The 27,735-nt window shown below is 37.5% G+C and overlaps 1 protein-coding gene across 5 annotated transcripts in view; it reads left to right on the top strand.

Moving 5' to 3' along the window:
- Nucleotides 1-27,735, top strand: part of LOC131343100 (probable E3 ubiquitin-protein ligase HECTD4) — a 94,577-nt gene that overhangs the window by 19,280 nt on the left and 47,562 nt on the right. For 2 of the 5 annotated variants that reach the window (XM_058374519.1, XM_058374518.1), the window contains exons 11-35: nt 170-310; nt 1,615-1,847; nt 3,159-3,301; nt 4,034-4,104; nt 6,440-6,545; nt 6,653-6,773; nt 8,031-8,153; nt 8,570-8,694; nt 10,879-11,032; nt 11,195-11,298; nt 11,502-11,706; nt 11,918-12,037; nt 12,670-12,774; nt 13,435-13,598; nt 13,709-13,954; nt 14,619-14,811; nt 15,477-15,581; nt 16,486-16,574; nt 20,405-20,574; nt 22,948-23,077; nt 23,175-23,319; nt 24,284-24,450; nt 24,870-25,016; nt 26,918-27,102; nt 27,409-27,562. In XM_058374519.1, the coding sequence (XP_058230502.1) occupies nt 170-310; nt 1,615-1,847; nt 3,159-3,301; nt 4,034-4,104; nt 6,440-6,545; nt 6,653-6,773; nt 8,031-8,153; nt 8,570-8,694; nt 10,879-11,032; nt 11,195-11,298; nt 11,502-11,706; nt 11,918-12,037; nt 12,670-12,774; nt 13,435-13,598; nt 13,709-13,954; nt 14,619-14,811; nt 15,477-15,581; nt 16,486-16,574; nt 20,405-20,574; nt 22,948-23,077; nt 23,175-23,319; nt 24,284-24,450; nt 24,870-25,016; nt 26,918-27,102; nt 27,409-27,562 (3,646 nt within the window). Of the gene's footprint in view, nt 1-169; nt 311-1,614; nt 1,848-3,158; nt 3,302-4,033; nt 4,105-6,439; nt 6,546-6,652; nt 6,774-8,030; nt 8,160-8,569; nt 8,695-10,878; nt 11,033-11,194; nt 11,299-11,501; nt 11,707-11,917; nt 12,038-12,669; nt 12,775-13,434; nt 13,599-13,708; nt 13,955-14,618; nt 14,812-15,476; nt 15,582-16,485; nt 16,575-20,404; nt 20,575-22,947; nt 23,078-23,174; nt 23,320-24,283; nt 24,451-24,869; nt 25,017-26,917; nt 27,103-27,408; nt 27,563-27,735 lie in introns of all 5 variants that reach the window. The other 3 variants (XM_058374517.1, XM_058374516.1, XM_058374521.1) reach the window with 2 other exon arrangements.

The raw sequence follows: 27,735 nt of genomic DNA, 5'->3' as shown, positions 1-27,735 counted from the left end.
AAATTTAGTTTTTATTAGATTGTGCAGAAAGCATGAAACATGTATGCAGTTATCAGCATACTTGTTAGTTTATGTGTATTGTCTTGATTACCATAATGTTACACTGTGATCTCACAGTAACCTTTAATAATTCATTTACTTGTTGCCGGTTTTGCTCATAATTCACTAGGGGCCTGCTATGATGCTCTTAACAACTTGATCTGGACCTGCTCTAGTGATTATCTAGATCAGTGGTCAAACCCAGGCAACCAAGCTTTTCATCACGTGTGCAAACGGCTTGGCTTCAGCCATGTCATCAGAGAACCCAAAGGTAAAACCATTAACGCCCCTTTATTTATGAATGAGAAATTCAGGTAGAGTGTGTGGATGTATGGATTGCTTATAGGACAGTAAATACCTTTTCTATAATATTAACATGGGACTTGGCATCATGATTATAGAATTATAAATTTAATTCATTTTTATTTGTATAGCATTTTCACCAAAAGGGTTGACTAGAGTGCCCCCTCCCCAAACACATATCTTTATGAAGTTTTTTGCACAGGGGCATAGTAATGCTGGAACAGGAACCATTGCTACAAAGTTGGAAACCCAATTATCCTAAATATGCTGTAGCATTAACATCACTTCACTTGAACTGAGGGGCTCAGACACTGAAAAACAGACAATTATCCCTCAAGCAAAATTTTCTTGTGGCACAATGCATTCTGGTAGATGGTGTTCTCCTAGAATCAACCCAGAATTGACAAATCAAACAGTCAAGAATTTATTTACACTGCTCCAGAGCCTAGTTTTGGTGTGCTTTATGGGGTTTTCGTACTGGTTGTTTAGTCTGAAATGGAGCAAGGTTTGCATTAAAATTCGGTAATGTGAATGCTACCGCACCTGAGACTGCTCACAGAAGGTGGTGTGAGTTTGATTGTACAGGAACCGTTCTGCGATTCTCATGAATGTGAAAGTACATTGGTCCACACTTTTTCAGGAAGTAACCTGAGCACATGTTTTAACTGATGTGGACATCATTAGTTTCTAAAACACAGGTATACATTAGTGGCATGGGAACATTTTGGGACACAGGAGAGTTGAAGTGCCCTGCTGTGCATGATGGCACCTAAAGAATAATAATAATAAAAAATAAAAAAAAAATGGTGAGTTATGTCATGCTCTCCATGTACGTTTGTGATGTAAGATAAACTTAAATGCACTGGGGTTTGATAGGATCGGGTGGGTCTGAAACCAAGACCAATGATGCAGGGGGCGCCGGGAACAAGTTGACTCTCAGCCATGTTAAAATTTTTGTATCCCCTTGAAATTACATTTCATATTACATATGTTTATTCCATAGATGAACACACATTACACACATTAAATCCTGAAGCATGAAATGGAATGTTTCTTAATATTTTACATTTTAATAATTTTTTTTATTTTCACAATTTTTCCAGTTTGTGCATTATATTTGTCTAAGTGTGCTATTGATGTAATGCTGTATTTATTTTCACTCTTATTGTCTATGCCTTACTTACTAGAGCCTTGCTCCTAGGTCTCTGTAAAAGCTGCCTTGTGACAGTGCTTGCAAAAAGTTGGAGACTTGTATGTGTTATTTGTCCACAGAAGAGATGGTGGAGATGAATGAAGTAATCAGTCAGTTGCTACACCATGTTGGTGCCATGTGCATCCACCAGCAGAACCTGTTGGCTGTTAGTGGCAGCTCACCTCTGACCTCCTTCCTAAACAAACAACAACCAATGGAAGCCTGCCACTTTAGTGCCATCTGTGACATAATGGAAAAGGCCATGGTGAATTCTGACATCTGCATCATCCGCTGCATTCTTGTGGTCTTTCAGGTGCTACCTAATAGATCTTTAATTATTGCTCTTTGTTTTTTAATTATAAATAAAATGCAATTAAAATGAATATAGGAATGATTTTTTGAAATATAGGACTTTTTTTTAAAATAGAGGGCATGCTGTTTAAAGGCTGATTTATGCATCTCTTTTAACATATTGTTAAAGATGTTTGTGAGGAGATTGGATCCAGGCTTGTGAACTCAGAAAATGTGATTTTATTTTTACTTGTGCTTTTCAGCGTTTTAGTTACACACACACACACACACACACACACAGCTTTGTGTACTTCATTCTCTCCCTTCAGCTCCCATCTCTCTCACTTTCACCACTCACTGCAACAGAGAACAAATCATTACTATAATGTTAGGCACAGGTATGTATTCCTTACCCCTTGTTTCCCTCGTTCCGCTCTCCATCCGCCTCTTGTACCGAAATCTCCGGACCAGTCATGCTCCTCCACACATGAATGCGCATCACGCAGTTTGATGCAGCCGTTCATTAATCTATTTCATACACAGCTAGCACAAAGACCGTACATAGAAGCATTATATAAACTTAAATTTTATAAGCATAAAATAAAGTAGTTTGGATAAAGGATACGTGGCAGATCCATTCAGCTTGGAAGCTGCTGGATTCAACAGCGTTAGGAATAAAGCTACTATGCTTCCGAAGCAAAACCACTGAATGAATCTATCCTGCTATCCTATCCTAATTAGACATTTCTAATTAGTGCAAAAGGGTAGTGTTTTATAGTAAAATACTGTTTAATGTTTCCCATTGCACATGCATATAAATGCCATAAAAATACTTTTATTTACTCTCATAAAGGCCAATACAATTTCAGGTCTCTGTTTTTAAAAATTAATATCACCTTCGTATGATGGGTGTTCCCTTTTTTCATGAAAATAGTCTTTTTCAGTTTTGCTGAGGCCATGAGGGTATGTGCCAGGAGACTTATAAGTAACAATTTGCAGATAAATAACAGAATCCACGTGTAGGAAAGAAATCCGACAGTAATAATTGTGTTAATCTCTGACTGTTCAATATTGAAATTTTTAAAAGAATAACTTATTCAGCTGGTTTAACATGTAAATAAATGTTTTTAATAATATAACACAAGTAGCTCTTGGTCACCTTCATTTTGTCAATGTAGCTCTCAGAGGAACAAAAGGTTGGAGATCCCCATCATAGATGAAACACATGTTAAATGCGAGTGTAAATCAGCCCTTGGAATAATCTTTCAAAGCAATGCACTGTGTTCTTAGTAAATAAGCAAATTTATTTTAGCTATGGAATTTCTTATTTCAGGTGGTGTTTCGGTTCTTTAACCTCCAGTCAGAGCAGAATCGAGAAAGTATAAGACGTTCTGGATTGCTTCTATGGCAACTACTCATGGCCCCTATTGATCAGATAGGGGTAGAAGTCCAAAGAGAAGTTTGCCTGGCCATCAGGTCAGAAACTACTTAATAAAATTCTGTTTGTAATGTGGTAGGAAATAATGCAATAGAATGACAACCTGATATGGGTAACATTTGATTTGGTTAATAATTGTCTGTTAATTGTAGATGTATGATAGAAGCAGTAATATGAATACCAACAGTCATGCCTGTGTTAGTCACATAGACGACACTTTCCACATGCTGATGTTTGTTGTGTACATTAACTGAAGCTCTTGACCAGTATTTGGATGATTTTATGAACTGGCTAATTGGATAACTGTATAAATGAGCAGGTGTACAGGTGTCTGGCTATTGTGGACGGTGAGCTTACATACAGAGACATTATAAATGATAAAGAAGCATATTCTGAATTTGTTTTTTTTTTAGACAGTTCTAATAATAGACACTGAAAAATAAAAAAATCTCTTGGTGATAAAGGAGGTAATTAATTGTGAATTTATGATAATGGTGTTGATGTCTGTTGTGGGACAGATGTGGGATTCTTTAGTGAAAAAATAAACTATATTGGTACTAGGGGTGTTGTAAACGATCTGCACTGTAGCATTATTCATAGAGATGCAAAAAAATGTACATTGTGAGAATGTGCTGTTCACACTGTGGAGGAAACCAGTATTTTATTAATTAAGTATCTAATGCAATAAAGAGAGAAAACCTTTTATTTAATTCTGTTGTATACTAATTAATTTTTTTATTGTTTCTTTGCTGTTTGTTGCTATTTTACAGCTTTGGCTTGAATATCTTGTATCAGGGAGAGATGGAGCTGAATGACTTATTAAAACTGGTCCTCACTGAAGGTAATCTTGCAGTTTTTAGGAGATATTATCTTAACATGCTACTAGCCTGTGACTCTGAAGGAGCATTTGCCCCTGCTGAGTATTGGAGTGGATGTGAAGTCTACACACCCCTATTAAATTTGCAAGATTTTTTTTACATAAAAAAGTGTAACCAAGATAAATGATGTCAGACAAAATCGAAACATTTTAGGAAAAAACAAGTCAAACTACCTCCAGCGATATCTTTTTGTTATTAACTACCAGAGTATAAAGTTTGCTGGTGTATCTGGTGAATGTACATAGCTAGTCTAGTTAACTTACTCTGCTAAACAACCAATAAACTTAATATGAAGCATAGTGTGTATTTTTAATTATTCAAACAATTTTTACACTAATGCATTATTTAAACTGTCCTTACACTTTAAATACATTTTAGACACAGGTAAATTGTATAGTTTGGTAAACTGTGTGCTATAATGTGTACCTTTAGGCCGCTGTTAAATGTGTCATTTGTGTCTTCTTCTTTTTTTTTTTTTAATGCCTTTGTCTTTTTATTATGTTTTTTTTTTTGCTTTGCTTTTGTTTTTAGCATTTCTTTACCTAATAGTTTATTGCCCCCGTCCCTTGAGGCGTTCCATGTGTGGTATTTTGTTGCATTCACCATTAGGTGGCAGTGTCTTCTTGCCTTTTTAACTTACATTTACATTTCTGGCATTTGGCAGACGCCCTTATCCAGAGTGACAAAAGTGCTTTGAAGTCTGTATTGATGAATACATTAACACTGGTTCAGTAGGTCACAGACTTCAACAGAAATTCCATCAGCCTGAAAACTGTATTGGGAGGATTTTTTTTAAAGAACATACAACAATACATAAAACAAAATGGGACAAGAGCTAGTTTAAGTGTTTCAGGAAGAGGTAGGTCTGCATCTGTTGTTTGAAAATGGCCAGTGACTCAACTCTGACCTGGCACCAAGGTGGTGGAATAAACTTCCCCTAGTTGTACGAACAGAACAGTCTAGATGTATACCTACCTTGTACCCTGAGAGATGGTAGGACCAGTCAAGCAGTACTAGTAGATCAGAGGGAGCATTGTGCTGTGTGTGGAGTAATAAGAGCTTTGAGGTAAGATGGTGCTGGTCCATTCTTGGCTTTGTAGGCAAGCATCAGTGTTTTGAATCTGATGCAGCTACCTGTGTGGATAAAAATGGCTGAATCCTTTTGATGTTGTACAGAAGAAACCAACATGAGAGTGTGAGTAACATGGGAGGAAAAGGATGGTTGATTGTCCACGCTTACCCCAAAGTTTTGAGCAGTGGCCGAATGGGCGATCAGAAAGTTGTTCTGGGATTTTGCCAGATCCTGGCCTGGGGTTGAATCACCTGGGATGACCAGCAGTTTAGCTTTGCTGGGATTGAGTTTCAGATGATGAGCTGTCATCCACAATATGTCCGCCAGACACACTGAGAGCCGAGCAGAAGCCATGGTATCTGAGGGAGAGTAGGGGATGAGTTGAGTGCCATCGGCATAGCAGTGGTAAGAGAACTCATGTGAGGATATAACTTTGCCAAGAGAGTGAGTATAGAGGGAGGAGAGGACCATGTACTGATCCTTGTGGGACACCAGTGGAGAGTCTGCTTAGAGCAGATGTTGATCCCCTCCATGTTACCTGAAATGAGTGGCCATCCAGGTAGGAAGCAAACCATTCCCATGCTGTTCCACAAATTCCAAGAGTCCTGAGGGTGGACAAGAGAGTCTTGTTGTTGACTATCTCCCATGCTGCTGAAAGGTCGGCTTGACTGATCTAGCAGCATGTAGTTTCTCAGCAACAGCCAAAAGGGCAGTCTAAGTGGAATGTGCCACTTTGAAGCCAGACTGGTTGGGATCTTGGAGGTTGTTCTGCAAGAGATAGTCAGACAGTTGATAATAAACAATTTGTTTAAGAGTTTTGGAAAGAAAGGAGAGAAGTGATACCGATCTGTAGTTGCTGATGTTTGAGGGATCCAGATGTTGTGGAGCTTACGAGGGTCTTGTTCACAAGCTTCAAGCTTTTTTCTTTAAATGCTTGTTGAAAGAAGGGGAAGCATCTCATTGAAGTAGGTCTTGGTGTTAACATAAAATAATGTTTACCAGTTTCGATTCTAAGATGTCAACCATTAGTTTGTGGTTACAACAGTATTCTCCTTTACAGCTTTACTCAGATATGCAAATTCCAGTCAAATTTCAGCCATTTTCTATTACTCACAGCAGTTCAGTTTATCCAAAAAAACCTTCACATGCTGCAGGTTTGATGGACAAGTATTAGTTATAGAAGTAATGCATTTTATTTGTTTTAATTAATTCATAATCCCTTATAGGTGAGAGAAATAGTGGTTTGTCCCAGTTGCGTGATATTATTCTTAACAACCTTGCTGACCAGCTACAGAAGAACCGCTTTGGAAGTGAGGAGGATGACCATTACAGGTAAACGTTGCATGTTTTCTCTGAAAATTACTTCTTTCTATTACTTTCATGCCATGAAAATGGTGTACTTAGACCATGACTAGCTAATCTTGCTTGCTTTTCTATAGGCTGAATGATGAACTGCTGCATTGCATTCTGAAGACTGTAGTGCGTGAATCTTGCCTTCTCATCACTAAATGCCAAACACTTGACAAAGAAGAGTTCCAGAAGCTTCTCTCCACTGTGCCTGTATGTCATGTCATGAATGTTTCCTATTTCAGATTTATTTTATACCATTTGAATTTGTAAGTTTTTTTCCTGCCTTACATCAAACATACAAAGCTGGTATTTGCTTGAAATAATTAACTGAATATTATAATCTGTTTTATTGAATGGCCTTTTCCTCCTGCCTTTTGCTTGAGGCTAAAATGTGTATGTGTGTGTGTACGCATACAAATGTGTCTTTTGTGGCTACACAGATAGAAGCAGTTACTAAAGCCTTATTATAGTATGAGCTGTAGCTAGTCAATTTAATGAGAGCTTGCTAAATGATGTGCTGAATATTCAGTTGAATAGATACATAAGGCACATAGGTTTAGAAGGATATCTGCAAAGTATAGCATTTATTTCAGGAAATGTTCATGAATAAATCCAAATTTTCCATAAGAACATTTATGGTCCTACAGTAAGCTCCAGAATTATTGGCACTAGAGCTAGGCGATATGTCCTATAAATTGAATCTCCTATTTTTTGAGACAAAATTTTTCAAAAAACACTAGAGTTTTTTTGAGCAAAAACAATATAACCAAACATATGAACTGCTTATTTGGACTAAAAGTGCAAACTTTCTTTCGCTAACAAGTTTTTTTGTTATTTTAGAAAAATGATAATCAATACAACAACATAAAAACCTTCTTTTGGGATTAATAAAGTGCAAATTTTCACCACTCTGGTTGTGGTTATTCTTGCAAAATAAAGTAATATAACAAAATATTTCGTTTTTCAACATTGACATAAGCCATAAATTCGAATTAATCGATAATAACGATTAATCGCGCAGCTCTAATTGGCACCCTTTATAAAACAGGATAAAAACATCTGTTGTTAATTAGTTAAATCTAACCTTTAATTAGTGTAAATTTATTTGAAGGACAGATATTTTTGATCAAAACTACCTCTCAATTATTGGCATCTTGAAAATTTCTTATGAACAAAATTGTTATTCATTTTAATGAAAAAAAGAGAGTGATGTTTACTATTATTTTTAATTGCTAATATTACTAAATGTTTTTCCTTTACAGAGTCTGCTTTTTTCTGTGTGTTGCTGGCATTTTTATTTCTGAGTTTCCAGGCTTGTTGCAATCACCACCCTACTGCTTGTTTGCAGTTGCTGCAGTTTCTCACTTGCACTTATATTTTTCCTGTTAATTTATAAGTGCATTCTGTAATGTCAAAACACAAAATAGGATGTGTTTAAAATATATATATATATTTTTTTCACTTCAGGTGGCCTCACCAAGCTTGCACTACATTATGGCTGTCCAGAACCATTTGCTTAGCAATATTGTCTTGATCTGCCCTGATGACAGTGATGACAGTGACAGCTCCCTTCAAGGGGAAACAATGAAGGTACAGGTAAACATCTCCTTTAAGTGCCCCTTACTGTTTGTATATCTGCACATGCCTGTGGAATTGCATGTCTTATCTGGCATTTTACCAGCCTACAGTGCTGACTCCAGCTTGCCATCCCCGAAATTTAGCACAGTTCTGGGCTGGCATTCATTCATTTCACCTTGCTTTTCACTTTGCCTTCAACCAAAAAAAACTAAACAAAAATAAAAAATAATATAAATAAATAAAAATAAACCTAATGAAGAATGCTTGTATAACAGTTTTTAGCAACTATGTGTGTTTTATGTTTTTCTATAAAGAAACTAACCCCCCCCAGTATTTCCTCATATTGCAAGCATGGCATAAACACTGTAATTAAATTAATTATGTTCTTAATATAGATTTGTTTGTCTGTGTGAATTATTATTTTTTAGGAACTGCAGACCAGCATCCTGTCCCTGGCCTGCAAGATCCTGGTTGGCTGTGATGAAGTTCTGGAGACTCTTCATCAAGTCACCACTGCCCTCATCAACAGTGACATTACTGATCAAGAAAGCAGGTCAGCCTGAAGAATTTATTAATTAAACAACAGTTAGTTTCAGTCCACAAGTTTGATTGGTCACTGCAATTAAATGTTGTGATTTTATATCTTCCCATTTTGTATATTATCTACTGTATATGGTCCTGTATTAGGCTAACACTTATTTGTTGCTGTATACTGCCAATAGGTAAATCAAATTGCACATGATAATTTGACTTTGCTGAGTGTGACATTCAAGGTGGCTCATTCAAATAGCATGTGCATGGTCAGACAAAGAGGAAAAAAAAAGTTCATTCATTCCTCTTCCAAAGACTTTTCAATTACATTTATGGCATGTAGCAGATGACCTTATCCAGAGTGACTTAAAGAAGTGCTCTAAAGTCTCTATCAATAGACAAATCTGCATACTGGGTCAGCAGGTCATGGAATAAGAGTACTATCAGTCAAAAACACTGTTTAAAGAGGTTAGTACAGTCTGAAAAAGAATACAACAGGTTTTTAAATAGTAAACTAAATAATGTGCTTATTTAAGTTCTTCTCGATGACCTACGGTTGGTCTAGTTGGCCTATAGTCATCATTTGAAGACAGCCAGTGATTCTACCATGTAGGTAGTGGGACAGAGATTAGCCTTTATGCATGCCCTCTTCGTACCTTGAGAGGTGGTGGGTTCAACCAAGCAGTGCTAGAGGATTTGGAGGGAATGTGGTCCAAAGGGGGATGTTGATAATTGCAGCAACAGTAAGCTGGTGGAGGGAGCATAGCAATGGAGTGAATGGAGACACTTCTATGGTAGACTAGATAGTCTCTTTTTACGCTTGTTTTAAATGGTTCTGCTAATCGTGCTAGCAGTGCTTACGGTGTTTTAAGCACTAGCAGTGCTAGCAGTGATGAACGCAGCATGCATGCGGAGACAGGTTCATCATCTCAAAGCATGACATGAGGAAAGTTTTCAAGCATGTGAACACCAGGATGGCAACAGGACCAGATGACATCTCAGTCCTTACCAGCTGACATTGGTGTTCACAGAGATGTTCAGCCTCTCCTCAAAACAGTCAGTAATCCCCACATACTTCAAACAGTCCATTATTGTTTCTATCCCAAAGAATCTCCAGCCCACCTGCCTGAGATCAGTTGTGATTTGAAAGGCTAGTTAGAAACTTCATCACCTCTTCATTACCTGAAACTCTGGACCCATTACAATTTACAAACTGTCCAAATCACTTCACCATGATTGCCAGTATGCCAGTACACACTACCTTCACAGCTCTGAGCCACCTGGACAGCAGGAAGGAAAGCTATGTTAAAATGCTGTTTACAGTTCAACATTTAATACCATAATTCCCTTGAAAGTCACACCAACTTGGAGGTCCTTGGCCTCCCTGCCCATCTACACCACCTACACAGCCTATCCCTGTGTCAGTGGATCTCCAGCTTTCTGACTGGGAGACCACAAGCAGTATGAGCAGGAAGATCTCACTCACCCTCCCTTGTCCTCAGCATGGAGTCCCCTAATGTACTCACTGTACACTTGACTGTGTTGCCAGTTCCAGCCTTATAACCATTGTCAAGTTTGCTGATGATACTGTTGTGGTGGACCTGATCTCCGACAATGACAAGAAGGTCTACCTGGAAAAGATTAAAAAACTGGAGAACTGATATCTTATAACTTGATATCTTCAGCACCACACCCTGAATGTACCCAAGAGGTTTTGTGATGGTGACTTGTAACTTGTGGTCAAAAACTGTAACAACATTCATTTTTCCCTCATTTGAAGAATTTGAACAGTTTGCAGTTCTTTTTTCCTGTAATTCTGTAAGAGTATACTGAAGTAAAAACACACCAACATCTGAAATTCAACCGTACTTCTGATCAGCTGGATATGCAAACAACACCAAAATTCTTTAGTCAAAACATGGACAAAAGTTATCATTCGTCTGTTGCTGTCCCAAACAGTCCGCCCATAATGTGCCATCAAATCTGATGGTGCAAAAAGAAAAAAAGGTCAAATCACGATCACAGGTCAAAGTAGCGTCATATACCACAAGTAATTGCCTAAATCTGTGGCTCTGCTTTCCTGTGATTATTCAGTCAATAATTGTAGCATGCCTGTGAATGCGCAGCTCATGGAATCTGGATGCTTGGCCCCAAAATTGTTATTATGTTGTTATTATGTTGTTATTATGTATAATTTACTTTGCAGACTAAAAGGACTGGAGCAGGTGACTAAAGCTACAATGCTAGGCCATTTGTTGCCAGTTCTCTTGACCTCTCTGATGCATCCTAATCTGCAAACTCTGTCACTTGCTGATGCTCTTATGCCACAACTTGTCCAGCTCGTCCTCTACACCAGTCAGGTTAGTGTGTGTGTGTGTGTGTGTGTGTGTGTGTGTGTGCGCACTTGTGTTTTGTGGTGGTATATGAACAAGAATGTAGAGAAGTGAAGTGTCAGATCAGACACATTCTTTGCCCTGCATCATGTCTTATATCTTTGCCTTGATTTCTGTTTGTTTAATTAGACTGCATTGCTTCTGAAGACTCAGTCCCCACTATTTGTTGAAGGCTCTCCACTGAGGTGTGGCCTATTAAACAACAGTTCTAAGATGGCTTGTAATGATGATAAGTAGGTGTATACTGTGTCCTGTGTACTGTGGGTTTTTTTTCAGATGTTATCCTTTTATTTTTATAATTTTATTTTTATTTAGTGGAATAAATCTGCATTATAGACGTAGAAGTTATTTTTTATATACTGATCAACATTTCTGATTAAAAAATAAACTGGTAAATAGTTTAAAACACAGCAACACACTTAGAACTTTCTTGCAGTTTCCAGATTCTTGATGAAAGGGAAGAGCCAGGCTTTCTGACTGGACTTAAGATCCCTGCCCCATGGGCTGCAGGGAAAACAGTGGAAACTATCCATCCAGTTCGTGACAACTACAAATTTAAAGAGACTGTACATATACCTGGTGCTCGTTGTCTTTATCTACGCTTTGACCCTCGTTGTTCTTCGCAGTACGACTATGATAAGGTGTCTATTTCAACTTGATCTATGCATTAGTCCAGATTTAACCTTTTATGTTAACAATTCATGCTGTAATTTGTCAAATTGCACTGCCAGTTTACCAGTTACAATGAAATTTGTTAAGGATGAATAGATAAAAATTTGCATGTTTCCCAATGATCTAAAACAACATTTTTGTGTCCCAGTTCAAATGTTGCACTGTTTTTTCTATTTTAAGCTTGTTATCTACGCTGGTCCTAACACTAATAGTCGCAAAGTGACTGAGTATGGTGGCAACACCCTGGGTTACGGCAGCCGCAGTGTTTTGGGTACTGGTTGGCCAAAAGATCTTGTGAAGGTGAGAAAGATGATCACAGACAGGATGGTATGCTATATGAACTATAGGCATTTAGTAATTTATTCACTATTTCTCTGCTGAAGTAGAACAGAGGCAAACACTTCATGCTGGAATTATGACAGTGTTCATTGAGTATGATTTCTTCATAAACATTCATAAAATATTAAAGTAACAGAGGTATACAGTATGAAGCTTAATGAAACCTTATTACAAGTTGTCCCTCATGATGCATTTGAGACATGTCACTTATGTACATTTTACAATACAGAAGTTTAGGAATTTAGATGTTAATCACAGCAGCTGAAAAAATATTTCATGAAAGAAAACCTTTCAGAGTAATAATCAAGAGGCCAGAGTTCACAAAAGAACATGGTTTGACATGTAATTCTGATTACAACAAAACTATCTAGGAACCATCTGAAAAGCCAGTCCAAGTGTAGTTACAGAGAGATAACTGTATGCTACTTGTTAATATTACACACGTTATATTGTTTATTGTCATCTTTCTGTAATTTAGTTTGAAAAGATTTGGTAAGCATTTACCAAGTTACTAATTTGAATTCTTTCCATGCAATTGTTTGCTTAGCAAATACACACAGAAATGCACTTATCTCATGTTTGTTGTTTCTCAGGTGGACGGAGACACTGTAACATTTTCCTTTGAGATGAGAAGTGGTCGTGAACACAACACACCAGACAAAGCAATGTGGGGTTTCTCATGCACTGTCCGAGCACAGGCAAGAACCTGTTTCTCTATCTTTTTTAGACATGGCTCAGACTTGCATCTAAAGCAGAAGTTAGATGTTGATTTCATCATTTCAGCATTTCACCACTCTTGGATGTGAGCATGTATACTCTATAGTGCCTTGTGTGGAATGCAGGTTGTCATTGTGATACAGGTCTGGTGTAAGTTCCGTATAGGAGTAATGCAGTTTGTAGCAGGTACTGTGAAGGTATCTGGAACTCATTGTACCCAGTAGGACTAAACTTATCAAGGTGTTTAGATTGTGGTCCCATCTGTGTTATCATCATTACTGGACAGATGATTACATATTTAAATTCTATTTACCCTTACACATTTTTAATGTGACAGAATATAGTTGGCCAACAATAAACTTTGGGAAGGGCAGTGTATAACCTCTGGGTCTGTATAACCTCTTTACAGAAGCCCATGGACACTATGACATTATGATTAAATTCTTTGTCCCGGTTACTGCTATATCTTGTCAAGAATTATTGACCTTACCCAATGAAAAACATTGACAGTGAATTGCAAAATGGAACTGGACAGGACTAAAAATGCTGTAGTCATTGCCTGTCTTCCAACTGATGATATGTAAAACAGATAATGATTATCTTGATTGTCCAATTGTTTATGCTTTGGCCTTGTGTTTTAGGAGTCATCAGAGGATGTCTCTGGGGGTCTGCCTTTTCTGGCTGACCTCGCTTTGGGCCTCTCCGTTCTAGCTTGTTCCATGTTACGCATTCTCTACAATGGCCCAGAGATCACACGGGAAGAAGATGCTTGCCATGACCTACTTTGCTCTAAACTCTTACAAAGGTAGCCTGAACAAATGTGTTGCTGAGATTTAATCTAATTATTTATCATACAGTTTAGAATAGATGAAGGGAATTTTTTTTTTTTTACATTCAAACCTTTTTTGTTCTTAGATGCCAGTGGCAGGTAGAAGCCAATGGTGCCATCTCTCCAGCTCTTACCCCCTCTCCGTCTCCACTCCCACTTACCATTGATGAGGACCAAGAGTTTACATACCCCACTGATGTTCTTATTCCCCCGACAAGCTTCATTCCTGGTGTTTACTGTGATCTACCACGTATACGCCTACCCCCAGGAATAATGTGTCGTCTAAGGGAGCTCTCTGGAAAGGCTCGTCCACAGTTCCGCCCCAGCATCAAGTAAGTGCTGGAGCGAGACTGGGTGTCTCAAATTGTTGACTTTATGCTCACTGCTAATGTTGGCATTCATATGAAAACTCACCTGTCCGGCAATTGCAATATGCTTTGGTTTGACTGAATATATTTTTCGTAGAATGTCCAGTCATTTTGTGTTGTCTGTTTGTTAGCCTGACAATGTGTTTAAACACATGCATACCTACTGTAGTTCTCTCATAGCACATGATTATGTAATGAAACATTTTAAAGTTTTAGAGTTTTGAGTATATTCCTATGTAAAATATAGTCTAGTGTTTCACAAGTCGATTTAATTTAAGGGAAAAGAGGAATGATAAGTTTCCCACCAGAGGAAAAGACAGAATATTTGCTTTGCTTTAAATGTAGCAATAAACTTATACAAATATGTCATTCTTTACAAAATACTGTTTTTTTTATTGAATTATTGATGTTTAATTATTTATGTAATTCCTCTGATACTGATAATCTCAGGGTAATAGAATCAGTGTCACTTTTCCTCCAGTTTTTTTCTCCCTGCAGGAAAATCTGCAGATATCTTGCAGATGATTATTTGTACTGATTCCACTCTTGATTTTGTTTGCTTCAAATAATTGCTTTTTTAATTAAATAAATAAATTAAATAAATGCTTTTTTCTGTTCCTCCTTCTAGAGAGGTGATCCGGCCAGATGTAATTGAGGAAGTGATTGTGTCCTGTGTAATAAAGCACCTGGGTCTGATAGACTCACTGCAATCATTAGTGAACTTGCAATACAGAGAGGAACACAGAGAGGAGTATGAGCTGCTCTGCAAAATCATGGCTGAGACATTCAAGAAGATTAATGCAATGGAGAGACAGCTTCAGGTCTGCAGAAACTATTTGTATATATGGGGAAACTCATTAGAGTAGGAGGGTTATGGTAATTTGATTGCATATTATCATTTTCATACCTAACTATTGTGCAGTTTACACCTTGCTCACCAAATAAATGAAAGAAGTATAAAACCTTTGGGTCAATGTTTCTCTCAGACTGTATACTACTACAATCCACTAAGCAGTCATTTACATAATCCACTACAATCCATTCAGTCAGACTAAATATAACGTGCACAAATTCAGGAATTCAGACATGGGACAAATATGTTTTCATAGAACTGTATATGCTAGCTTTATAATGAAACAATGCTTATTATGGTGCTTTGGAAAATGATGTTAAGTCGGTAGATTGGCTAGGACTAAAACTGTTATAAACAGGTTTGAGGGAGAGGGTGACAGATTCTTTCTGAATTTCTGCATGTCATTTATTCACACTATGCTACTTCTTTTATAGTGACTATCAAGTAAATTCTGTATATACTTTTGAAAATCAAAAATTTAATGATTTTGCAGCAGAAAAATAGCTTTTTAAAAGTGCACGAATGAAATGGTATTGCAGAATTCCAGTAGCCAATATGAGTATGAGTGAATATGAGTCAAATTGCAAGAATAATATTTGTAGCTTGATTTATTTTTATGTTTTTTGTTTCCAGAGTGTGGCTGAGCTAGAGCAAAAATGGCAGAATGAGGTTGAGGAGGCTCAGCAGGGCAAACTAGAAAATAATACACCCTTCTTTCATGACTACCACTTTTTTGAGGTAAGGAAAAGTTAACATATCTTGAAACTAATGTGTTAATCACATTCATGGATTTTTTGGTGGCACTCTAGTACTTTTTTCAAACAGGTGCCTTCACATGTTTGTTTTATTCAGTGTGAAGAGTCAGTGGTTATCTGGTAATACATATTTGACATTGGCAAATTGACAAAATGACATAATTCCTTATTGGAATTTTTACATGTTTGTGGTAGCATCCATAGTGGCAGGTAGCACAGCATCCCACCATTTATATCTTCATAAAAATTCTCATTCACAATTTGGGCTGTTTATAGCAAATAATTAATTTCCAAGAAAGGGCAATGTGTAATTGCAGACTTGTACCTTATTGCAGAATTATATCTTATGTACAGACCCATTTCTATATTATGATATATTGCTAAGATTGGGAGAGAGAAGGGGATTGTTGAGTTAGATCGTTTCCGAACGTCAAAAATACATGTGAAATACTTGTTTCCTCACACAAATGTCATTATTATCTTTAACCCTAGTGAATGATAATACCTCAGACTTCAGAACAAGCTGCTAGACTGTATGTAGGATGACTGTATGTTCTCTAAACACTAAAATGCCTATTACAGGAATACTTTTAATATTCTTTAGTAACCTAAAGTATAAGTCAAGAGTGAAAATACGCTCTCATGGTAATTTTGTTTAAGGGTATTAATTCAACTTAATGTCATTCTTCCCTAGTAAAATTTGTTTTTCTGTCACGTGTGTGTGTATGTGTGTGTGTATGGTGCTCTGCAATTTTGTATTCTAACCTAGCAACCTATGTATAAGGGGCTTTGGATGCACTTGGACCCTGACCAGGATAAAGAGGTTACTAAATGTAAATGGATGTATTGTATCAGAGAATTAATATTTGATATTAATTTCTTTACAGAGCAAAATGAAGGAACTTGAACTTTTGTGTTCTCTGAAGGAGGTTCCATTAGACTGGAGTGATGTGGAAAATGCTGTAATTGCATTAAGGTAAAATGTAACTTTTTTTTTTATATAGCAAATCCAGTATTATTGAATCATCATCTCTTTCCTGTTGAGATTTTGTCTTGATGGCAGCTTAGAAATGAGTCATGTTAGATCAAATCATGTGCTCTACTCTGGCTTTTCATACAGCTGGTGGCAGTATATATATACAGTGAGGGAAAAAATTATTTGATCCCCTGCTGATTTTGTACGCTTGCCCACTGACAAAGAAATGATCAGTCTGTAATTTTAATGGTAGGTTTATCTGAACAGTGAGAGACAGAATAACAACAAAAAAATCCAGAAAAACACATTTCAAAAAAGTTCTACATTGATTTGCATTTTATTGAGTGAAATAAGTATTTGACCCCTTTGCAAAACATGACTTAGTACTTGGTGGCAAACCCTTGTTGGCAATCACAGACGTCAGACATTTCTTGTAGTTGGCCAGCAGGTTTGCACACATCTCGCATCTCAAGGAATTTGGGCCCACTCCTCTTTGCAGATCCTCTCCAAGTCATTAAGGTTTTGTGGCTGACCCTTCAGCTCCCTCCACAGATTTTCTATGGGATTAAGGTCTGGAGACTGGCTAGGCCACTACAGGACCTTAATGTGCTTCGTTTTGAACCACTCCTTTGTTGCCATGGCCATGTGTTTTGGGTCATTGTCAGGCTGGAATATCCATCCACGACCCATTTTCAATGCCCTGGCTGAGGGAAGGAGGTTCTCACTCAAGATTTGACGTTACATGGCTCCGTCCATTGTCCCTTTGATGCGGTGCGGTTGTCCTGTCCCCTTAGCAGAAAAACACCCCCAAAGCATAATGTTTCCACCTCCATGTTTGATGGTAGGGATGGTCTTCTTGGAGTCATAGGCAGCATTCCTCGTCCTCCAAACATGGCGAGTTGAGTTGATGCCAAAGAGCTGGATTTTGGTCTCATTTGACCACAACACTTTCACCCAGTTCTCCTCTGAATCATTCAGATGTTCACTGGCAAACATCAGATGAGCCTGTCCATGTGCTTTCTTTAGCAGGGGGACCTTGCGGGTGCTACCGGATTTCAGTCTTTCACGGCGTAGTGTGTTACCAATTGTTTTCTTGGTGACTATGGTCCCAGCTGCCTTGAGATCATTGACAAAATCCTCCAGTGTAATTCTGGCCTGATTCCTCTCCATTCTCATGATTGACAGTCCTTTTGTGTTTCTTCCATTTGGGAATAATCGCACCAACTGTTGTCACCTTCTCACCAAGCTGCTTGGCGATGGTCTTGTAGCTCATTCCAGCCTTGTGTAGATCTACAATCTTGTCCCTGACATCCATGTACAGCTCTTTGGTCTTGGCCATGATGGAGAGTTTGGAATCTGATTGATTGCTTCCTTCTGTGGACAGGTGTCTTTCATACAGTTAAGGAGCTGAGATTAAGAGCACTCCCCAAGAGTGCTCCTACTGTAATCTCAGCTCCTTACCTGTATAAAAGACACCTGGGAGCCAGAAATCTTTCTGATTGATGGGGGATCAAATACTTATTTCACTCATTAAAATGCAAATCAATGTAGAACTTTTCTGAAATGCGTTTTTCTGGATTTTTTTGTTGTTATTCTGCTTCTCACTGTTCAAATACACCGACCATTAAAATTACAGACTGATCATTTCTTTGTCAGTGGGCAAACGTACAAAATCAGCAGGGGATCAAAAAATTTTTTCCCTCACTGTATGTGTATGTGTATGTATATATGTATATATATATATATATATAATGTGTGTATATGTGTGTATATATATATATATATATATATATATATATATATATATATATATATATATATATATATATATATATATATGTGTGTGTGTATATGTATATATATGTGTGTATATGTGTGTGTATATATATATATTTTGGTGCTTTTGGTGCTTTCTTACTATATTGAACAAGTTTCACAGTATAAGTAATTATGTTTTGCTAGTTGTTTATTAAATCATAAAATGAAAGCTTAGTGTTTCAGTTGGATTGCTCTTTTGTTTCTTGTTATGATCTTAGCTTAATTGTTACAGATTGTTATGAAATATAAATAACAAAGATATAGCTAAGTAAAGTGACTAATAAAAAGTAAATAAAGTAAATTTCCAACCTGGCAGAATTGGAAACATACAGATATTTGTAAGATGCTACACGATTTTTAGCGTGGTAAAAAAAATCTTTCTTCTTTTTTTACCATGCACTATTTTCTATGGGATTAGTACAGATAGCAACCCCAGTGATTGTGGTCTGAAGTCTTTGCAAATAATATTACAAGCTGAAAGAGCTTGAAAAGTGCTTTATAGAACAGGTTACATTTTTAAAATGAGAGATGTTAGAACTTGAGACGTGATCTTAAGTTCGGATAGTTTATCAAAATTTCGGAACATTTTCTGATATAAAAGGCTTTAAAGTAACTGGTGCATCGTGGAACCATTTTCTGTGATTTTTATAGATTTTTCTTATTTTTAAACATTCTTATTTTTGGAGATATAAAAATGAAATTTGGTAGTCTTGCGTATTTTTTTTTTCTGCTTTTTCCGTTTCTGCTATAATTTTTAATGTATGACTGCATTTAATTAAGATGTACCTTTAGAATTGATGTTGAATGAATTACCTAGAGACAATTTGCTTTTAACTTATTTTCTAATATGCACAGCAATAAAATAACAAACAACAAGAATTATGTGCACTTCCATCAAGATTTAAATGAAATAACTAACACCTTAGTTCTTGCTGTTAACGTTAGAACAATAAACAACACTACTGTTTAGACGCTTAAACTATGAAAATACAAAGATGTAAAATGTAAAGTTGACATGATGATTTCATTAGTAAAAAAAAAACAAAAAAAAGTGGTTTTCTCAAAGTGTCAAAGTTCACTGTATCACAGCAGCCGCTAATTTTTCATTGTTATTTTTTAGACATAATGCAATACATTAAACAATATAAGTGTTTCAGAGTTAATAAAGGTTATTTTGTGATTGATACCAATATTTACCTCATATTCCTTGGTTTCCACTTAGAGTATGGGAATTTTAATTATCCGATTATCTCTGAGTAACAAAAATGGCGGCATTGCCAATCTTCCTTAACGCAGAGGAAAACGTGTGACATTGAACTTTGAACTCGTATGCAATCAACATTCCTCAATCAAAAATGCACAAAATTTCATCATTTTAAAAAGGAAAGGTTTTAGTTTTTAATGATATATGCCTCTTATTTAAACTCAGTTTTTTTTAAATATTTGAGGTCAAATTTGAATAATTACACCGAAGTTTATTTTTGGCGTAGGAAGAAGCGGCAAACAGCGTTCAAAAGCTCATTCTTTTCTATGATTATACGAAATAATTTAAAATTTGCATAAATCAACAAACAATATGTGCATTTTGAATGGAAAATACCCACCTCTTTCAAAACCACGTCCATGAGTGAGCCAGGTCATGTCATCGTTAAAAGAATATAGCACAGCACGTTTAGCCAGTCATATTTTTGGCTGTGTAAAATTTATTCAAACATCTCACCTACACCATTTCAAAGCTAATTTTTTTAGCTTTTTAAACATGTATGTTTAAGTACATTTAATTGTATGTACTTTTTGAAAGAAGCACTTAATTTCTTGGAATTCTGGCCGATTTCAATATCAGTTTGTCTGTGGTTGCTACTACAGATAGCTGTAGATGGATTATTAGCAACAAGTTACTCACAAAAGATTTTTTCCTTTCCAAATGTTTGTGACCCAGTTCTTGGATGTTTGTGGCTTTGTGATATGACCCATAGTAAAATAAATTTTGTGTGTGTATGTGTGTGTATTAGGGAGTGTTTTTTTCAGGAGGTTAGTTCTGTTCCACACTCCAGGTGTGCTGTGCCACTGGTCAAGACCAGAGCTCTACTAAAGAGTTTAACAAATCGCTCAGAGCTACTGCTACATGTCACAATTTCCCCACATTGCGGGAGCCTAACCACAACACCTACAAGCTCACCAGGTAATTTCCACTTCCTTGTACACCAGAGCACCATACTTCACCATTACATAATGTACCAAAGTTATGCATTAATATCTATTGATAAGATATACATTTAAAGAGTCTTATTTGACAGGAATAATTTGTGAAGTTATTAGAACTGGCTTCTAGTAAGAGTTTTTGTCAGTTACTGTAGTGGTGAGTATTCTGTTAAAATTAGACTATTTTTATGTCTTTTACAAGCATGATCAGCCATGATATTAAAGCCACCGGCCTAATAATGTGTGAGCTTTCCTTGTGCCACCAAAATGGCTCTGACCTGTTGAGGCAAGGTGTGCTGTGGTTTTACACCAAGATGTTAGCAGTAGATCCCTAAGTTGTGAGGTGGGGCCTCCATGGATTGGATTTGTCTGTCTAGCACATCACACAGATACAATCGGATCGAGATTGATCAGTGGGAGATCTGTGGAATTTGGAGGCCAAGCCAATGCCTTGAATAATTTGTCATGTTTCTGAAACCATTCCTGAACATGCAAAGTAGTGTTATCCTGCAGGAAAAGGCCACTGCCATTAGGGAATACCATTACCATAAAGGGTTGTACTTAGGCTACCATAATGTATAGGTAGGTGGAATGTGTCATCCAGATTTATGCTAGGATTCAAGGTTTCCCAGCAGAACTTGCCTAGATCATCATACCCCCCTACCCCCAACCCCACCCTGGCTTGCCTTCTTCTCAAAGTGCATCCTGATGCTATCTCTTCCCCGGGTAAGTGAAGCACATTCACCTGTCTGTCCATATGATGTAAAAGAATGTGATTCATCAGAACAAGCCACCTCCTTCCATGGTTCTATGGTCTGGTTCCCAAGCTCACATGCCTATTGTAGGAGCCTTTAGCAGATAACAGGCATTAGCAAGGGCAATCTGAACAAGTTCCTGGCTATGCATTGATGCACTGTGTTCTAACAGCTTTCTAGCTAGATTTAACTTTTTCAGCAGATTGTGCTACAGTAGTTCTTATGTGGGATCAGAGCAAATGGGCTAGTCTTTACTCCCCACGTACTTCAGTGAGCCTTGGACGACCATGTCACCAATTCACAGGTTGTCATTTGGTAGGTACTAACCACTGCATCCTGGGAGCACCCCACAAGGCCTGTACATGCCTGATATCCCACAGACACAGGACCTTCATGATATGTCATGATGTGAGACTACTGGCTGGCAGACATGATGTGTGTGTCGCAAAGCCAGGGATTACATCTGCCCTATAATAATTGGCACTACCTCACCAAAAAGCCTCTTCATACTCAACAAGCATGGCTACTGGGTCAGCTAAACTATTCTACCTCACAGACGAAGACCCTCTGGAGGAACAGCCATGCTTTCGTTTGAGTCAACATGGCAGTGGATTCGCCCACCTACCTTCAGTGTATCCCCTCATGGAATCCCACCTCACCCCACAAAATGTCCCCTTTGTCTGCAGTGGGACCAAACTTTCCCAAATCAAGGAATTTTCAGGAACCCTGTAATTATTGTATGTCCTCTCCCTATTGACATATTGACTCTTGTCTACTGCTATTACTACTACTACCTCCACTAGTTCATCACAGAATTTGAGTTTAATTTCTTTTATAATCTCCTATAATTTTATAATCTCCTAAATTATTCTCAAACTTGAATAAGAGCATTTTGAATAACAGTTTGAAAGACAAACATGCCCTGCAGGATCTGAGCCTGTTCTTCCATATTATGGGCACTACATCTGAGATATGACAGACATTAAATTTGCACCACTTGACATAAGATCATCACTGTTTGTTCTTCTGATTCCTTTTAAAACTGTATGTTTTTAGTACCTGGGCATATCTCAGAAACTCTTTTCATTATTAACATCAAGCTTCAATCATACTCCCTTAACGTTGATGATCTTTGTTAAATCAGCAGTACTGGATACTGAAAGGAAGGGCATATAAAAGTTAGGGCTTAATGATACAATTGACCTATTCATTAGCCACTTAGAGTCATTATTTGAAACAGGATCTCAGTCATAAACATTGTGCTTGGACCCCTTAATCACGCTTTCTCTTACATTTATATATCAAGTAGGATACCAAAAAAAGCAAATATATCAAATAAACTCTTCAGTTAAACATCACCTGTTTCATTGACTCCAATGAAGATTTGCAGATAGTAGCAGAATAAAATCCATCTTCATAGCTATATTTCTAACATAATAGCAATCTATATCTATATTCATAATATTCATTTGTAATATAAATCAGAAATTATTGTGCTTTCCTATCAGTTTTAACTAAACCCAGATGAGCAATATTCTAAATCTGTATTATAGTTAAAGGTCTGATTATAAACCCTGGACTGTATTAATTGCTTCCAGCCTGTAAATTGGTGTCGGATAGCAAGACTGGTTTGGTGAAGCAGCCAGTTTTCCTGCGCAGTATGTCTGCACCCTCTGACCTGGAAATGATAGCAAACCAAGATCTGGAGTTCACACATGCACCACAGAGGTACTGTTTTTACTATAGTTAATTTTTACTATAGTTACAATTACTAGATTACATTCATTAATTCTGATTTGAATTTTATATTTTTTCTGCTCTGTAGGAGGCGTCCTCACCATACTGGTAACAGAAGTAGCTCATTTACACTGCTGCAGTCTCTGGCAGCTGAAGACAGCAGTGACAAACCAACTTACAGTGTGCTGCTGGGACAACTGTTTGCCTTCATAGGGACCAGCCCTGACCATGCAGTGAGTGTGCTGATTGACGTTCTCACCAAGCTGACTAAGCCAACATTCTGTTTTGCTGTTTAAGCTTATTATTAGTGGTGCTTTATAGCAAAGCACGACTACAGTTATCTTACATGCTCATTATTGTTGTTGATGTTGTTGTTGTTGTTGTAAGCAATGCCTCTATAGCAAAACATCACTATTGTTATCTCTCATGCTTTTTAGGGGCCAACTATCTCAGCAATAAACTTTGTAGGCATTTTCAGGACCATGCCCTGAGGCTATGTAACAATGTTTATGTCTAAAACATACAGAAACACATCAAGATGTTTTTTAATACTGATTACCAATGAATTATAAAATATTCCATATAAATATTCCAAAAACTCTAATACGCTTACAGTGACAGAATGTCGAGCCTGGCTTGGCATGTTCATGATGACATGTAAATCCTGTTGATGTTTTTTATGATAACTCCTAACTCCTGTGAATGATGTTCATGATGTCTCATATTTTGGCATAACTGTCAAAAGACTCACACCTGTGTGCGCATGGCCCAAAGCCCTGCTTCTCTTTCTTTCACTCTGTCAATCTATGTGTAACAGGGACTTTTATTTTCTCTATTACTGCCCCACACTCTCTCTTTTCATTTTCTATCAGTCTACCAGTATGACACACAGACTTTCTCTTTACATATTTCTATCATTCTATCTGTATCACTGTCTCACTCCTTCTGTTTCACACTTTCAGACTTGCTTTGTCAAACCAACAGCAAAGTTTGTTGTGATGAACTTTACCTAGTTTAACTGTACTTTACCTAGCTTACTTCTGTATCTCGTTCATTTGCAGTAGCTATTGTTTCTAAGTAATGCTGTTAAAATTAGCTGATCGACAGTTTATTGCATATAGTAATGTGTGTAAGATGTTTAGCAATCATTTAAAGCTAAGATGCTAAAATAACAATATTAACCATAATATCGTATAGGTGTCTAGTAGAAGTTTTCTAGCAGCAGCACAGACACGCTGGAGAAGAGGTTGTACCAGGAAGCAAGCTCTGGTCCACATGAGAGAGCTCCTTACCACTGCTGTTCGAGTTGGAGGTGTAACCCACCTGGTGGGTCCTGTCACCATGGTCCTGCAGGGTGGGCCCAGGTATGTTTGCTTTACAAATGTAAGATTATTCATGCTGCAAGTTATGTGAACTTTTCATAATTGACTAATACTATTCCCAAACTAAAAAAAGTTTATTGGACAAACTCCCTTTAGTACTTGGTCAAAATGCTACACACAGTCTCAGTTTATTTTTAGTTATTTGGCATATTACGTTATATTTTACAGCAAGACAAACACCATAACCATAGACTAATGATTAGCATTAGCAGGATTGTGTCTGTTTTTAACTGGCCAGTTAATGCAAATGATGAAAATATGAAAGGCACTGACATTTATTTTCTCTTTCCATTATCCATTTTCTATCCACCACGTTTTACGTTTTAACTTTTCAAGCTTATAATTTTGAAGTCATGATTCTATAAATTTGCAGTTTACTCATTTCTGATGTCTACTTTTAGGATTGAAGAGCTGACATGTGGTGGCATGGTGGGACAAGTTCAGGAGGCTTTTGGACAGACTATGACCTCGCTTGTATCTCTGTGTGCCCGCTATCCTATTGCCTGTGCCAACAGCATCTGCCTACTCTGCACCATCCCTTACACCAGGCAAGCAATCAATATTGAAATAATAATGGAGTAGGCATGTCCGGCTAATATTGAAATGGTTCCATCCATCTATCACCACTGTTTAAAGAGTCAATATTTCTGTTCATCGCAGTTTTTAAGCAGCAGCTAATTTACTTTGTGAAATAACTTTAACAGGTACTGTAAACATACATTCGAGGCAAAAAGAAATTATACCTTCCTTCAGTCATATGTTTTTATTTATCAGGACCTAAAAAACAAAAATATGGTCCTCACCAATAATTTAAACAGAAAAGCAAAATTCACAACTTACGCAAAATTGTGTTTGAACAAAGGAAAGTAGTACTGGAACAATATTAGATGATGAGACCAAGGGGGAGGTGTTTGTTGAACTAAGAGGCCGAGCCCAATGATTTGGACAGTTGTTTTCATAAAAACCAAGCAAAACATATCACTACAAACACATCATACCAAATTTCAAGCATGTTAATTGAGGGCAGATTCTTTGGGCAGATCGACATCTGAATGGCTCAAGAAGAAATAAATAACGGGCCAATCCAATCTTAAGGGTCCTGTGCATTTACATTTGTATAACAATGGTATTTGGCAGACGCCCTAATCCAGAGTGACGTACAAACATATCTGTCAGTGAGTACATCAATACTGGTTCCTTAGGTCACAGGCTAAGGATACCATGAGTCTAAAAACTGTTGGGAAAAAAAAACAGTATAGCGCAATGTAATATATAAACACTAGTTTAGTATACACTGATCAGCCATAACATTATGACCACTGACAAGTCAAGTGAATAATACTGATGATCTCATCGTGGCACCTGTTAGTGGGTGGGATATATTAGGCAGCAAGTGAACATTTTGTTCTCAGAGTAGATGAGTTAGAAGCAGGAAAAATGGACAAGCGTAAGGATTTGAGCGAGTTTGACAAGGGCCGAATGTCATGCTTTAAGCAATGTTCTGCTCGGAAACCTTGGGTCCTGCCATCCATGTGGATGTTACTTTAACACGTACCACCTACCTAAGCATTGTTGCAGACCATGTACACCCTTTCATGGAAACGGCATTCCCTGATGCTCGTGACCTCATTCAGCAGGCTAATGCGCTGTGCCACAAAGCAAAAATGGTTCAGGAATGGTTTGATGAACACAACAACCAGTTTGAGGTGTTGACTTGGCCTCCAAATTCCCCAGATCTTAATCCAATCGAGAATCTGTGGGATGTGCTGGACAAACAAGTCCGATCCATGGAGGCCCCACCTCGCAACTTACAGGACTTAAAGGATTTGCTGCTAACATCTTGGTGCCAGATACCACAGCACACCTTCAGGGATCTAGTGGAGTCCATGCCTTGACGGGTCAGGGTTGTTTTGGCAACAAAAGGGGGACCAACACCATTTTAGGCAGGTGGTCATAATGTTATGGCTGATTGGTGTATGAATCAATGAGCAAAAATGAATGCCCTCTATCGTCTATGAGCTGAAACAATGTTGTAAAGAAAAGTAGGTCAGAATTTCTCCAGAGTAATGTGAGAGACTGAAAACATTCACAGTGATTTCTCAGGTTCAAGCTAATTTACTACTCATCTTCTGGTGGACAGTGTTCACACCAGAACTCTAAAGGGGTGAAAAATTTGATCTCCATATCATAGCTCATCCTGCATTCTGACCATAAATCTATAGCTGGGATATGCAAAGAAAAGAATTCACTGAGCCGTAATGTGTGTCAGTAATAAAGGCTTCTCCTTCTATATTGTGTAAATCATGTGCTCACATTCTATAGATTTTCAGTTGTATGATATGTTTATTTGGAATTCTTTATTTGCACACATTAGTGGCTAATCATATGAAGCCTTGTTATTCCGTCATGGTTTACAGCCTACATGCAGAATACTTTTTTGCATTTTCAGGAGTGAGGAGCAGTGTCTGGTACGCAGTGGCCTGGTTCAGTTGATGGACCAACTTTGCAGTCTTAGTAGCCAGAGAGAATGCAGCTCCAATGAGAAACAAACCAAGAAGCAGAAAGTTGCCACAATGGCCTGGGCTGCATTCCAAGTGCTTGCCAATCGCTGCATTGAGTGGGAGAAAGTGGAAGGTACCTTACATTGTGCTCAACATCACTAGGCTGAAAGTATACTTTTGTTTGATGCTTTCTCTATTAATTGATGCAATTATGGAAAAATACTACCCACACTTTTTTTTTAATTACTGGTTGACAATACAACAGCTACATAACCCCAATTACACAGTTAGAGTGAAAGATTTTGTGAACCCTTTCTGGGCTTGGAAGAATCAAATCCAAATGAATCCACATTTATTAACAGCAAATCTGATGTGGTTGCCACATAAAACCTTTATATTGATATCTGTTACCTTAGTTTTATTTTATTTATTCTATTAGGTGGTTCCTCAGATGCAGTACATTCTGGATTAGCCCGGCAGGTGTCCAGTCTGTTGACTAATCACTTAGCAAGAGCTACAGAATGCTCTGGTAACCAAGCAGCTGGAAATGATGCCCTACAAGATGTACTCAGTCTGCTGAATGACTTGTCTCGGTAAGTTTAATGACCATCCAAGGACATCTAACTTTGAAAGAACTAGAAAATAACTTTATCAGCTTCTGTATATACACTATATTGCCAAAAGTATTCGCTCACCCATCCAAATAATCAGAATCAGGTGTTCCAATCACTTCCATGGCCACAGGTGTATAAAATCAAGCACCTAG

The sequence above is a fragment of the Hemibagrus wyckioides genome, linkage group LG22 (assembly GCF_019097595.1).
Source record: "Hemibagrus wyckioides isolate EC202008001 linkage group LG22, SWU_Hwy_1.0, whole genome shotgun sequence".
Classification (NCBI taxonomy): Eukaryota; Metazoa; Chordata; class Actinopteri; order Siluriformes; family Bagridae; genus Hemibagrus; species Hemibagrus wyckioides.
This window is presented reverse-complemented; position numbering and strand designations above follow the sequence as displayed.